We start from the raw sequence: 15542 nt of genomic DNA on the forward strand, positions 1-15542 counted from the left end.
TTGAACTTGTACCCTCCAAAACTGTGAGAAAATAAATCTCTGTTTTTAAGCCACACAATCTATGGTATTTTGTTATGGTGATAGCAAACTAATACATACATTAATGTAACAAAAATTAATTGATTATCTATTATATTCGCGTTTCCTTGTTTGTTACTAAGGGATATAAACATTTGACATCCTCAACCTTGTGACTGTAACTCTACCTTGTGAGATAGGTAAGATACTACCACCTCACTACAAAGGAGAGGAAACTGAAGCATGGAGACATCATTGGAAATTAGTAACATGACTGGTAAAGTGGAAGCACGGTGTTGAATTATAATTTTAACTGTCAAATGTAAATGATAGAAATGACACAAAACAAAATATAACCTCCCATACATACTATATTTATAAACAGTTAATTGATACCATGCATTTTACTTTATAAAATAGAATCATTTGTGTGTTTCATCTGTTGGTTTTAATTTTACAGAAACAGAACACTCAAACATTTTAAGGTGAAAAATATAAAGAGTGATTAAATTGATTCCAAAGAAGAGGCCTTTTATAACCTGGCAATGGGTGTATTGGCCTTTGGCTATAAAGTCATGTTTGTTTTAGCACAATTAACCTAGGTTTCATTTTTCAAGATATGTTTGCAATACAAAAATCTAATTTAAAGGAAATGACCTCACCATTTCATATTTCTCGAATTAGTTGCTTCATGAATCCCAACCTGTGTGTGAAGCCATTGATATGTGTATTCTTTACTCCTTTCTAATTTTTCATTTGGAGTGGCATCCTCGTAGATAAGTTCTTCTTTCTTACCTGGGGAAAAATATGGAAATTTTATTTGTTATTTAAAAGAGATCAAATTTTGGCTAAGTAGATCAGTCTAGGCAAAAAATTCCATCAAAAGAAAAACAAACTAATTCATGGGAACTTAATAATCTGTAAGAAAAATGTCTGTCACTTACAGATTAAGTAATTTTCCTGCTTGAATTTCAAAATCACCTATTTTTAAAAATAAAGACAATGGTTCAATGTAGCCAACATCTTTTAGGGCTTGCTTTTTTTTTAGCTTTTAAATTAAAAATTCAAAGAATTAGTTTTGGTAGATAGTAGAATTCTAGTATAAAAAGAATATCTGTCCACTATGATGTCTTTTCAGGCTTATTTTAAAGTCTAGTTCTTGCACTAACCTTGTATGTACATAGAATTCATAAATTATATTGAGGGTATTTGAAACAGAGTTTTAATTTTGTATATAAAACTAAACTTGGTTTGTATAAGCTAATACAATATTTTAAGCGAGGAATATAATTATATAAAGTTTAGGAAACCTGTGCTTATGCCAGAATAGCCATTTCAAGAAAGGAGGTAAGGAAGCATAATATAAATGGATATGGAAAATATGCAAGGGGAGAAATTATATAAGGTAAGAATATAAGGTAACAACTATAAAAGAGTAAAGAAAAAAGAAAATTAAAAATCCAACCCTTATATTTATATGTAAAATTTATACATTTGTGTCATTTAAAAAAAATCTGTAGATGTTCTGCTATGACAATGCCATGCTTTTCAGAATTACACCAAAGACCTGCTGTTTTAGAGGCTTCCTCCATGGACTAGATCTTATTTGGAGGCATTATCGTGTTTAGAGACTTATTAGCTTGGTAGGATTGACTGATAGTACACCAGAGACAGGTCCCTCTTGAAAACTAAGGCATGGTAATCAAACGAACAAGAATCCTATAATTTAAAACCTAATATTTTATATGTTAATTTTTTTAAAAGAGTTTATTTATTTATGTGACAGACAGAGATCACAAGTAGGCAGAGAGGCAGGCAGAGAGAGAGGGGGAAGCAGGCTCCCAGCTGAGCAAAGAGCCCGATGAGGCTTGATCCCTGAGATCGTGACCTGAGCTGAAGGCAGAGGCTTAAAACTACTGAGCCACCCAGGCGCCCCTATATGTTAATTTATTAATGCTTTCACTATAGATCTTTGTACACTGCATACTTTCAAGTTTTTTGGAAAACAAATGAAGCATGGTGCAGGGCCTGCTTCGAATGCTTGGTGCATGTGCCACACAGAGTCATACATATACGTACAAAGTTAGCATTTGTCATTCTGAACATGCCAGGGGTGCTACATCTACCATGTAGATTTTTTCCTTAAAAATTGCTGCTGCAATTAGTAAAATGACTCTAGTTCAAAGAGATATTGTAGCCAATTCTTAGAAAAGCTAAAAATCAGCATGTTTATTTCTCTAGACTCTGTGTTACTTAGCAAAGTTAACTTGCCGTTGCTTCTCATGCCACCTTATGTTTCCAAGATGGCCTTATCCTTTGTACCCTGAGCTTAAGCCAATCCCTCCATACCTGCTATATTGAAGGAACAATTACTTCACAAGCAAAGGCTGACCATTGAATCCATGAGCAGACACCATTCTGATAAGTGGCCATATAGGTATACAGAAACTAAAAGAGAATCCAACAGAGGGAACCTTTGGCATTGTCACTTCCCATTACTGCACAGCATTAAGTCTTTTCCTTGGCAGAGTCCCAGCATTTTACCCGCCTTTCTTGGCTGACCAGACCAAATGTTGGACCCATAAGTGCAGTGACAAAAAAAATTGAGTGGCCACTGATAATCAACTGAGCCCATAGCTAGAAACTTAACTATTCTTGATAAGTAGAGAATCCTTTTGTAACAATTTTACTTTTAGTTAAAAATAAAAGTTACCTGTGTCTTTCTGTTTCTTAGAATAATGACAACACTTGCAATAGTCACCTCTTAACAGTACTCATTTTGGAAGGTTTTCCTCAACTCTATGATAACACTCCATAAACCTTAAGTGGTTTTACATCAGAGTTCAGCTAAGGTTCTAAAAAACAATCCCTGAGTAAAGATGAGAGATTTCCCTGTAAGGGTCCAGTTCATATTAACCATTTTCACCCTAAGGCATAGATTGGTAGATTGGTGTGTGCTCAAGTGTAATAAACAGAACAAGCATATAGGTGAAGTTGGCTGGATGTATTTGAAGATACTGTAATTTACATACTGAAGAAATTGATTCCGTTTTGGCTAAACCATTTCAGGATTACTCCTGTCATTGAGAAGAGGAAAATAAGATTAACCCTTTTAAATTTGTAGAAGAAGTTCTGTTTTCAGCATCTCACATAGGAAGAATAATGGCAATTTGGATTACTTAATGGGTGCTTGTCATTACTCAGGCTGTCCAGTAAAATCTTTCAGTTGTAAAAGAGGCGCCATTTTACCTGCAGAACTCAAACCACTTTACTTGCTGTCCTTTCCTACTTTTCTGAGTCTTGCTTCATGAATTTCTGGAATCATAACTGAAGGAAAAAAGGTCTTTCCTTTGATTCCTGCTGTTAGCCTAGTTACTGCTCTCTACATTTGCTCCTTTTTTTCAAAACACAAGTTTGAGTAATTTTATTTAGACAAATTGTTAAACTTTTCTTTATAAAATGAATACTTTCTTATTACAGATAATTTAGAAAATGCAGAAAAGTAAAAAGTCAAAAAGAAAAAAAAAGGAAAGAAAATCCACAAAAATCCCACTATCCAAAGATAATCAGTGAATAATATTTTTAAGGCATTTACTCGTAGTTCTTTAATAGATTTTTTGGGTTTTGTTTACATAAAATTGTATGTACTCTGCATTCTATTTTTCTACTAGTATATATCAAATATATTCTATGTAATGGAAATCTCATCCTAAACATAATATTAGTGGTTATACACTATGATGTACCAGCCTGTTACATGATAGGTTTCTAACTATCTATTTAATTGATCTGTTTTTCAAGTGGAATTAAAGATAACATCTCTAAAACTAGAAATATTTGGAGAAACTTGATATGATCTATATGGTCAAATAGTTGTAAAAGCTTTCACCAATTTACCATAGATTATATGAGATTACTCATTTCACTGAGTCCTTGGTGAATACTGGGATGTTAAATATTTTAAAGTTCTTGATAATATGACACAAATATTGTCTAATGTGGCCTTATTATATACATTTTTTACTGCTAGTGAGATTGAATGTTATTCCACAATTACTTATTAATTATAAATCAAATAATGTAAAATACTTTCTTATTCACCTCAGTTCCTAGTATTTCCATTTCAGTTTTTAATTGAACATTCACAATCCTTTATCTATTATCACTGGTACAAATATTTTCTTTTGCCTATTATTTGATTTCAGTTTCTATTGTAGTTTCAAAAGGAGCAATGTTCTCTCTAGGCATACAAATTTATTGCTAAATATCTTCTTTTTTTTATAATTTTTTAAAGATTATTTATTTATTTATTTATTTGTCAGAGAGAGAGAGAGGGAGAGTGAGCAAGCACAGGCAGAGGCAGAGGGAGAAGCAGGCTCCGCGCCAAGCAAGGAGCCCAATGTGGGACTCGATCCCAGGATGCTGGGATCATGACCTGAGCCGAAGGCAACTGCTTAACCAACTGAGCCGCCCAGGCGTCCCTATTGCTAAATATCTTCTAAACTACAAGTCATTTTCCTCTAGGTTCATATCTCCCATTCAACAAACTCATAAAATAAGATGTAAGTTTTCAGGGACAAATTCTGTACTCTTTTAAAACTTTCCCTTTCACACTAAAAGCTATTGGTTAACAAAATTCTTTTAAGAGAAGTCTACTCCTTGTTTCTACTTCTTCACTTTCCAAATCCACCTTAATTTATTACAATTGAAATTGTCCTTACTAAGAACTGTCTTAATCTAACAAATAATTATTTCATCTTAATTGACCTCTCTGCTGAATTCAACTACATGGATCATTTCTTTTGTCTTAAAACTCTCAAGTTTCCCTTTCATGCTTCTTTATAGATTCCTTTAGATGTGTTCCTCATTCTACAAGTACCTAGGACCCTCACCCCCACTTCACTCTTTGCCTGGCACTGTGCTGACTTCTGATGATAGTAAGCCAGATAGACATTGTGTATTACCTGATGGGACTGGCAGCCCAGAGGACTAAATATCACCAGCCTATATTTTATTCCTGTTCTCATATCCAGCTGAACTTCAGAATCACAACTTGTTTTTACCATCATAATTCTACTAAGTATATTTTGCCTCCTGAATTCCCAAGTCATCCAGACCAGGTATTCTGGAGTCAACCTTGGCTGTTCATTCCCTACAGTACCAATATCTAATCAGAAACTAGATCTAGTCTACCTGCTGGGTATGTTGCTAATAACTGGCTCCTCCTTTCTATCCCCACTACCCACTTTACTTCAGGCTCCATTTTGAAAGGAGTGAACAGGCTTCTTTGTGGTGATGTAAGTGCAAAGGTACCTTTCTCACCTATCACAGTGGAAGAAGCACACTTTCTCCTAAGCACAGTGCTTTCAACTCTGCTCTGAATCTCAACCTTTTCATAGAATCTAGGATCTCTTATCCATCAGTATTTTCTTTTCCTCTATATTTATAGTACCTGTCAAAATGGCTTTTAGCTTTCCCTTTAGCTACTCTTCTCTCTCCTTCCCTAGTCAGATGAACTTCTTGAAATGGTAGACAAAGACCAGTTTCTGTTGACATTACAATTCATGCTTCAGCTCATTGCAAGATGTCTCCTTCTTCACACCATTTCACTGGAACTGTTCACACCGAGATCATTAGTATTGCTAAATCTTTGGGACTTTTTGAAGTTATTATCTTACTGACTCCTCTTTAATATTATTATGCATTGTTGTCCACCCCTTCCTTCTTAAAAGTCTTATTTCCTTTGGATTTTGTTTCATTACAGTCTCCTTGGTTTTTTATTGTGTCGTTGTTGTTTTCTTTTTTCTTTCTTTCTTTTTTTTTTTTTTTTTACACTTTTTGTCTAAATCTGTCTCCTTCAAGGGCTCCTTTTCCCTTGCTATCCCTTCTAATCTTAGGATTCTTTTCTAGGGTTCAAACCTGGCTTCATTTACTCTTAGGCTATACTTTTCCCATATGAGGATATTCATTCAATTTTTTCAATCACTTCCAGTATTTCCTTTTGAAATACGTATCCATCCAAAGCTTTGCCACTTAGACATCCCACAGGTAATTTAAACTGAGTTTTTAAAAAAGCTGAACTCATGTGTTATCCTACCTTTTCCAAGGTCCCATAATGCTACCACCATTGTCAATGTGTAAGTCAGAAACCAGAGTCTTGTATGAACCAGCATTCATCCTCACCCTACAACTGCATACTTTACCTCCTAAATTCTTTTCAATCTCATATTTCCTGGATTTCTGTTGTCACTCATTTATGTCAGGCAACCATCATTTCTTCTGAATTACTGTAAGAGCCCTCTCACTGTTTTTTTGTTTTTTGTTTTTGGGGCTTTTTTTGTTTTTGTTTTTGTTTTCCTTTGGTCTTGTTTCCATGTATATATCTCCATACTGCAAATGGCCTTGCTAAAATACAAATCTAATTACACTGCTTCATACGTTAAACTCTGGATCTCCATTGCCTTTGGATAATGTTCATTTTTTTGTATTAACTTCAGACACATTTGTTAGGTTCTTGCCTCAGTCACTCAGGTATGTTAGAATTACTCAAAATGGTCTCTTCTGCCTATAGGCTATGCTTCAGATTACTCACTTTGCCAATGGTGTTTTTTTCCTTCATATCTTCATGATATGACAGTTTGGATATTAACATTCTTTGTGTTAAGTCCTTGATCTCCCAACACTGCGTTCCTTACTCAAATTAAGTTGCAGATGCCTTCTAAAAGTTCCTATAGAGACTCTGTAATAGCATTTATTACATTATATTTTATTTTTCTATTCGTGTGTCAGTTTTGCCTGGTGTAAATAAGCTCTTTAAGGGGTATACAGTAGGATGGTGTACAAAAATATTTGTGAAATAATGGAATAATTGTCATAATTGGTTAATGGTCTGTCAGTGCCCTGACAAATGTAGAGCTAGAATTTAGATTTTTAGTGTGTAGACAGACCTGTGCATTATGGAGGGTAATACATTCCTATTTATAATTAACTTAATCATTATAATAGAAACTTCAGCTCTGAAAGTCAGAATTAGTTTGTGATAAAAATTGACAATGAAGGATGGCAAATTAAAACAACAACAACAACAACAACAACAACCAAACTACTCCATCATATAAGGCTACTTTATAAAATGTTCACAGTGTACACAATCCTAGAGGAAAGCAGTTCAGCTTTAAGAAGTTCACGAAAAGAGATGAAGTCTCTTTTGAAATTAATGGAAATATTATTCTTTTCTTCATGAAAAACAAAATAAGTGTTCATTAAACCCATATGCTTCAAATAAATGTTTTCTAAAATTTCATCCTACACAGAGGGAGATTAAGGTTCAATTATCATTTGGGACACACACAAAAAGCTAATTATTTATATTTTAAATACATATGGCAATTTTCCCATGACTATTTTCTTTTCCCTTAATGGCCTTTCTTAGTAATATAATAAAAACGTATTCTTGGTTTCACAGATAGAGATGAGTTCATCTTTTTACCAAAAGCTTTTGGAGGACATAGTTGCATGATGAGCAAAATGCTATGTGCAATGGAAATATTTTTGGTAACTTTGATAAATGGCTGATTCTATGTATCTCATGCTGGAAACACTAAAAATATGTTTCCATTTTAAAGTATAAGCAGTCTGTACATGTTTATTAAAAGAAGTTATTGCATCATACCTCACAAATAAAGCACAAATAAAATTGGAGTTTGGCATAAATGTTACACTAACAGAATTTTAAATTCATTAACATCCGTATAAATACTTGTTGATAGGGTGTTTATGGCTTCTTCCTTAACCAATCCAATCTGTTGCTGGAAAGTTGATGGCATTGGCATGGAACCAGCAACTCTCTAAGATCCATTTGTGTGTGACAAGCAACATTCCTATTCTTTTAAAATATATCTAAATATATATGTAATTGATAATTAAGGAAAATGACTTCATGAATAAAGAAGATTGTTGTTGCAAAACTTTAAAAACAGAAATTTTGGGAATAGAGCCAAAGCTGTATGTAAGGGTCAAAGGTTAAATGCAGCACTAATCACTCCTTTACATATTTCATTATATTTTATGTAGGGAGGCTTAAAAAAAAGTACTAGAATGAAAAATACTTGCTAGTTTCTGACATTTAAATTAATTCTCAAAATTTGTCAGTTTGGGGGTTGGGTGATACATAAAATATATGAATGACCTTTAGGAAAGCAGAGGAGAAGTTAGTTACTAGATTGTCTTTTAAAATCTATAGATTTTGCAGATACAATTTTCATTATTATAGAATTGCTCTGTTTAAGTGACTCCCTCTGGAATAACAGAAACATTCTTTCACAAAGTTGATGTGTTGTGTGTATTAACCAGTTATAACAAGGCTTTTATATTCAACTTGCATATAATTCTACTTGAAAGGATATGCTTTGCCATTTGTATTGGCCAGTTGAATTGAATCTCCTCACTATCTTTATAGTGGAGCACCATATACTACATAAAGAGTGGTTCCTTAGTTTCATCTGTGAAAGCCACATAAGTCAAGAAAATTGCAGGCTGTTAAAGTGATATATTCATACATATAGTCATATTAATGCATAATGTGTCTCCATGTTTACTGTTAAGGAGGACCAGGGCTAGGGTAAGTCAAGTGGGACAAATGAAATATTTTACTTTGGGCATAAGAATTAAGGGGGTGACACAAATCTCAGGAATCAAAGTAAATAATATTTAATGTAATATTTTAAAATAAAAATTAATGCAAAAATCCATGATAAAATGTAAACATTTTAAATGACAGGATCAGTAACACTGCTATACCAAGCTGCATTGGAACCTGAGATAAAAGGAAAAATCTATAATACTCATCCTTCACTGTCATGACATTGGCAGATTTACCCATTTCTACGTTATAATAAGTGGTAACAGAATATTGCTTTTAGAACTACCTGGTAGCCATTGTCTAAGATTGTTTTCCACATTTCTGATGAGTCTAGCACACCACTTAATTTTTCACTAGAAAAGCCTCTAAAATTGTGACATATGAGAAATTAATTCTAGGATAAATTAATTCAGCCTATATTAGAGAGTCTATACTTTAGTCATGTATTTGCCTAACATCTATCTTGCACATAATAAGTTGGTGTTTTCACTTACTAACTGTGCAAAGTTGAGCAAATTATCTACCTTCTCTCTGCCTCAGTTTTTTCTCCTAAAATGTGTATGATAAAATAAAGTAACAGAACACATATCATACCTGACATATATTAAGGATTTAATAACTCTAGCAATTTTGCTATTTTTTAAGTTAAATGAACCTGATTATACATCGCCTTAATGCTATCTCAGTTGCCATGGGCCAAGACTTAGCTATCCTGGAGGTGAGACTATCTGTAAGAGTCTCTAAATCCAGGCCAAGATCAAGGTTCCAGGGAGTCACTGGAAGGATCCCAGGATTAACCACAAAACTAGACAGAACTATTTTCTGGGGGAGTCCAGGAAGTCCTTGTTCAAAGAATTCTAAATCTATAACAGGTATTTTTAAATGTATTTTATTTCATAATATATGAGGATTTTAGTGTGTCTTTAATAAAGAAAAGTTAATTTTCAAAAGATAACAAGGACACACAGTCCTAATTGATTTCAAGTTATTTCAAATAATTTTTAGCAATTGCTCAGTAATAACCATGAAGGAGGTTCCATTGACATGATTCTCTCCTGTTTCACTCTCTCAATTTAATTACTCTTGGAAAATATTCCTCTATCCAACCTGGACTCCCTTAGGGAGTGTTAATATAGTAGGTCATCCAAACTAGGGCCCACCCAATAGAATAATGGATAGGCTGGTGATGTAAGCAGGTTGGCTTTCAAAATAACATGGTTATAGTGGCCAAATAAATATTACTGTGACCTGTTTTCTGTTTGTTTGTTTGTTTGTGTAGTTGGACTTCAGGTTCTTGCCATATATAAAAGCTTCTGCTCTGGTAAAAAGATATCACTAATTCTATTCATTTGTGTATATTTATTAATCATGGTCCAAATATATGGTTGAGTTCCTTTACTAGTTTTATTTCAAAAGAACTCAGTAAGTGGTATTATATGGATATACTAATGATAGAGGCTTGATGGATCCAATTAAACATTTTTTGTATCATTGTAATCATTTTTATAGCTATAAAACAGAAATACTTATCATACATATGTTTATACTTTCATAATGCATTTCTCACTATTAATTTCCGCCTCTAATGATTTCTCTACCTGTCAAATAAGAATATAGATATGCTTCTGTTAAAGACAGAGCTAACATCACATAAAATACTGAATATATATTAAAATATTGCTTGCTCTATTAAAAAAACTAGTAAATATAAGTAAAAATAATTTTCCTTCACAATCATTTTTGAGAGAGAGAGAGAGAAGGTGGGGAGGAGTGGAGGGGGAGAGAAAGAGAGAGAGGGAATCTTAATCAGGCTCCACAACCAGCATGGAACCCAACTCCACGCTCAATCTCACAACACTCAGGGCATGACCTAAGCTGAAATCAAGAGTTGAATGCTTAAGGGATTGAGCCACCCAAGTGCCCCTCTTTCACAATCTGAATGACAAACATATTAGAGACTAGTAATCCTGGTTCCAAAGTTATTGATTTCCATTGGTATCACTTAAACAAGTAGCCCTATAGACAATATTTTAGAGTCTTCTAAGTGTATACTTTATTAATGCAGAATTTTTATCTTTTATTTTGTTTAAAAAGATTTTTATTTTATGTGGCAGAAATTCATTTGTAAATGAATCAAGGCCTCCATTCATTGATTTCACTTTCAATTGGAAAGATAGGTTAAGTATTATTGATCTATTTCTACTCTAGTGAGGAAAAAAAGTCAAGATAGGCATTACCAGTCTTCCCTACACAATTAAATTTTGGCTTTAACCTACTTATATAAATATCGAATTGAGGAAGATTTTTTTTTTTAAGGGGAAAAAATTGGGGGTGGCGTTTGCAGCTGGAAGGGACTTCAGTTGGTCAAGTCACTTGCTTATCAGAGACATAGTTTTGTCACTGATCTACATTAGAAAGGAAAGCAAAATATGGAACGCTTTATGAATCTGCATTTTGTCCTGGTGCAGAGGTAATGCTAATTTTCTCTATATTATTCCATTTTTAGTATATGTGTTGTCAAGTGAGCACAGAAAGCTCTTTTTATCATTTTTATTTTATGAGATATACAATGTACGCAAAATATTGCATATAGCAGGTGTTTAGAATTTCAAGCTTTATAAGTAATTTAAAATATGTAAAGATTATATATTATATAAATTACGCATAAATTGTTTAAAATTATTATATAAATACACATATAAATACATGTTCCATGTGACCTCTGATTATTCAAAAAAAAGAAGAAAAAAGCAGAACACAGCTTGCACATGAGAAGTCCTGTTCAAAATTCTCTTCTCTTAGGGATAACCATTATGCTGAATTTTATAACATTGACTTTCTTGACTTCCTTTATTAATTTTCCTACCTACGCATTAAGCAAGCTTTGCTTGCTACAATTCTGTAGGTATTCTCTTGTGTTCATTTGTTCAGTATTGTTTTTGAGATTCATCTATGTTGCTGTGTATAGATGCAGTTCATTATTTTTCAAAATCATACTGTATCCCACAGCATAGATGTATTAGAGTTTATTCATTCCATTATTGTTGGACACATGGGCTGTTTCCAGTTTGGGACTATTAAGAAAAACACTATCCTTGTACAAGTTTCTATAGGGCAAGCATTTAGGAATGTAATTGAAGGATCATATGAAATGCATATCTTCAAATCCACCACATGTAAAACTGCTTTCCAAATGGCAGTACCAAATTGTATTTCAATCAGCAAAATATGAGTCTTATTGGTTTTGTGTTTTCCAACAATTAGGTTTTTGAGGTGTTTTTTTTTTAACTTTGCAGATTCAATTAGCGTTTCTGTGCTACAAAATGAGATTAAGCACCTTTTTATATGTTCACAAGTTACCCGGATATCTTCTTTGGTGAAAAATACGTTAGAGCTTCTTGTTTATTTTTCTATTAGGCTATTTTTTATTTTAGTGACTTTCAGGAATTATTTATATATTTTGGATATGAGACCTTTGTTGGTTATATGTAACAAATACCTTTTCCATCTCTATAGGCTACTGTTTCACTATTATATTTTTGGATTTATAGAGATTTTAAATTTTAATGTAAATATATTTATCAAGATGATGAGTATTTTTAAAGAAATAATTCCATATCCAATGTTATATTCTGCCACATTGTCTTCTATAAGTTTTATATTTTTGCTTCTTATATTTAGGTCTTTAATGTGGACATAATTAATTTTTTAGCATAGATAATCACTTAAGCAATATTTATTGAAAAGTCTATTGCCAGGACGCCTGGGTGGCTCAGTGGGTTAAAGCCTCTGCCTTCAGCTCAGGTCATGATCCCGGGGTCCTGGAATCGAGCCCCACATCGGGCTCTCTGCTCAGCGGGAAGCCTGCCTCCTCCTCTCTCTCTCTGCCTGCCTCTCTGTCTACTTGTGATCTCTCTCTGTCAAATAAACAAATAAAAATCTTTAAAAAAAAAAAAAGAAAAGTCTATTGCCCACTGATTTTTTTAAATTAACTTTAATTTTTTTCAGTGTTTCAAAATTCATTGCTTATGCACCACACCCAGTGCTCCATGCAATACGTGCCATCCTTAATACCCACCACCAGGCTCACCCAACCCCCCTTCTCCTCCCCTCCCAAACCCTCAGTTTTTTTCTCAGAGTCCACAGTCTCTCATGGTTTGTCTCCCCCTCCAATTTCCCCCAACTCACTTCTCCTCTCCATCTCCCCACATCCTTTGTGTTATTCCTTATGCTCCACAAGTAAGTGAAACCATATGATACTTGACTCTCTCTGCTTGACTTATTTCACTCAGCATAATCTCTGCCAGTCCCATCCATGTTGATATAAAAGTTGGGTATTCTTCCTTTCTGATGGAGGCGTAACATTCCATTGTGTATATGGACCATATCTTCTTTATCTTGGCTCTTTCCACAGTTTGGTGACTGTGGCCATTGCTGCTATGAACACTGGGGTACAGATGGCCCTTCTTTTCACTACGTCAGTATCTTTTGGGTAAATACCTACTAGTGCCATTGCAGGGTCATAGGGAAGCTCTATTTTTAATTGTTTGAGGAATCTCCACACTATTCTCCAAAGCGGCTGCACCAACTTGCATTCCCACCAACAGTGTAAGAGGGTTCCCCTTTCTCCACATCCTCTCCAACACTTGTTTACTGTCTTGTTGATTTTGGCCATTCTAACTGGTGTAAGGTGGTATCTCAATGTGGTTTTGATTTGAAGCTCCCTAATGGCTAATGATGATGAACATTTTTTCATGTTTCTGTTGTCCATTTCTATGTTTCTTTGGAGAAGTGTCTGTTCCTGTCTTCTACCCATTTTTTTGATGTGATTATCTGTTTTGTGTGTGTTGAGTTTGAGGAGTTCTTTATAGATCTTGGATATCAGCCCTTTGTCTGCAGTGTCATTTGTGAATAACTTCTCCCATTCCATGTGTTGCTTCTTTGTTTTGTTGACTGTTTCCTTTGCTGTGCAGAAGTTTTTGGTCTTGATGAAGTCCCAAAAGTTCATCTTCGCTTTTGTTTTCTTTGCCTTTGGAGACATATCTTGAAAGAAGTTGCTGTGGTCAATGTTGAAGAGGTTACGGCCTATCTTCTCCTCTAGAATTTTAATAGATTCCTGCCTCACAATGAGGTCTTTTATCCATTTCGAGTTTATCTTTGTGTATGGTGTAAGGGAATGGTCAATTTTCATTCTTCTGCACATAGATGTCCAATTTTTCCAGCATCATTTATTGAAGCAACTGTCTTTTTTCCACTGTATATTTTTTCCTGATTTGTTGAAGATTATTTGACCATAGAGTTGAAGGTCCATATTTGGGCTCTCTATTCTGTTCTACTGGTCTATGTGTCTGTTTTTGTGCCAGTACCATGCTGTCTTGGTGATCACAACTTTGTAGTAAAGCTTGTAATCAGGCAATGTGATGCCCCCAGTTTTGTTTTTCTTTATCAACATTTCCTTAGCAATTCGGGGTCTCTTCTGATTCTATACAAATTTTAGGATTATTTGATCCAGCTCTTTGAAAAATACCGGTGGAATTTTGATCGGAATGGCATTAAAAGTATAGATTGCTCTAGGCAGTATAGACATTTTAACAATGTTTATTCTTCCAATCCAAGAGCATGGAATGGTCTTCCGTCTTTTTGTGTCTTCTTCAATTTATTTCATGAGTGTTCTGTAGCTCCTGGTGTACAGATCCTTTACCTCTTTGGTTAGGTTTATTCCCAGATATTTTATGGTTCTTGGTGCTATAGTAAATGGAATCGATTCTCTCATTTCCCTTTCTATATTTTCATTGTTAGTGTATAAGAAAAAAACTGATTTCTGTGCATTGATTTTGTATTCTGCCACATTACTGAATTGCTGAATGAGTTCTAGTAGTTTGGGGGTGGAGTCTCTTGGGTTTTCCATATAAAGTATCATGTCATTTGTGACAAGAAAGACTTTGACTTCTTCTTTGCCAATATGAATAACTTTTATTTCTTTTTGTTGTCTGATTGCTGTTGCTAGGAATTCTAGTACTATGTTGAACAAGAGTGGTGAGAGTGGGCATCCTTGTTGTGTTCCTGATCTCAAAGGAAAGGCTGTCAGCATTTCCCCATTGAGGATGATATCTGCTGTGGGTTTTTCATAGATAGATTTTATGAAGTTGAGGAATGTTCCCTCTATCCCTATACTTTGTATCATTTTAATCAGGATCATTTAAATCAGTATCTTGTCAAGTGTTTTTTCTGCATCAATTGAGAGGACCATGTGGTTCTTCTCTCTTCTCTTATTGATTTTTTCTATCACATTGATTAATTTGCAAATATTGAACCACCGTTGCATCCCATGGATAAATCCCACCTGGTCATGGTGGATAATCTTTTTAATGTACTGCTGGATCCTATTAGCTAGGATCTTGTTGAGAATCTTGGCATCCATATTTCATCTGGGATATTGGTCTGAAATTCTTCTTTTTGATGGGGTCTTTGACTGGTTTGGGGATCAGGGTAATGCTGGCTTCATAAAAAGAGTACAGAAGTTTTCCTTCTGTTTCTATTTTTTTAAACAGCTTCAGTAGAATAGGTATTATTTCTTCTTTGTATGTTTGGTAGAATTCTCCAGGGAATCCATCAGGTCCTGGGCTCTTGTTTTTTGGGAGGTTTTTGATCACTGCTTCAATATCGTTAGTGATTCTCATATCAGATAAATTATATTTTAAACTAAAGACTGCAGTCAGAGATAAAGAAGGGCACTACATCATTCTTTTTTTTTTTAAGATTTTATTTATTTATTTGTCACAGAGAGAGAGAGAGAGAGCACAGGCAGACAGAGTGGCAGAGGGAGAAGCAGGCTCCCTGCGGAGCAAGGAGCCCCATGTGGGACTCGATCCCCGGACGCTGG

At 34.3% G+C, this 15542-nt stretch overlaps 1 protein-coding gene across 1 annotated transcript in view; it reads right to left on the bottom strand.

The window, feature by feature from the left end:
* Positions 1 to 15542, bottom strand: part of LRRIQ1 (leucine rich repeats and IQ motif containing 1) — a gene marked incomplete at both ends in the record, with an annotated part of 189908 nt that overhangs the window by 10232 nt on the left and 164134 nt on the right. Inside the window, one exon of the mRNA XM_080812199.1 lies at positions 681 to 813. Within this exon, the coding sequence (XP_080668325.1) occupies positions 681 to 813 (133 nt within the window). The remainder of the gene's footprint in view (positions 1 to 680; positions 814 to 15542) is intronic.

The sequence above is a fragment of the Martes martes genome (assembly GCF_963455335.1).
Source record: "Martes martes genome assembly, chromosome: 8".
In the NCBI taxonomy this organism is placed as follows: Eukaryota; Metazoa; Chordata; class Mammalia; order Carnivora; family Mustelidae; genus Martes; species Martes martes.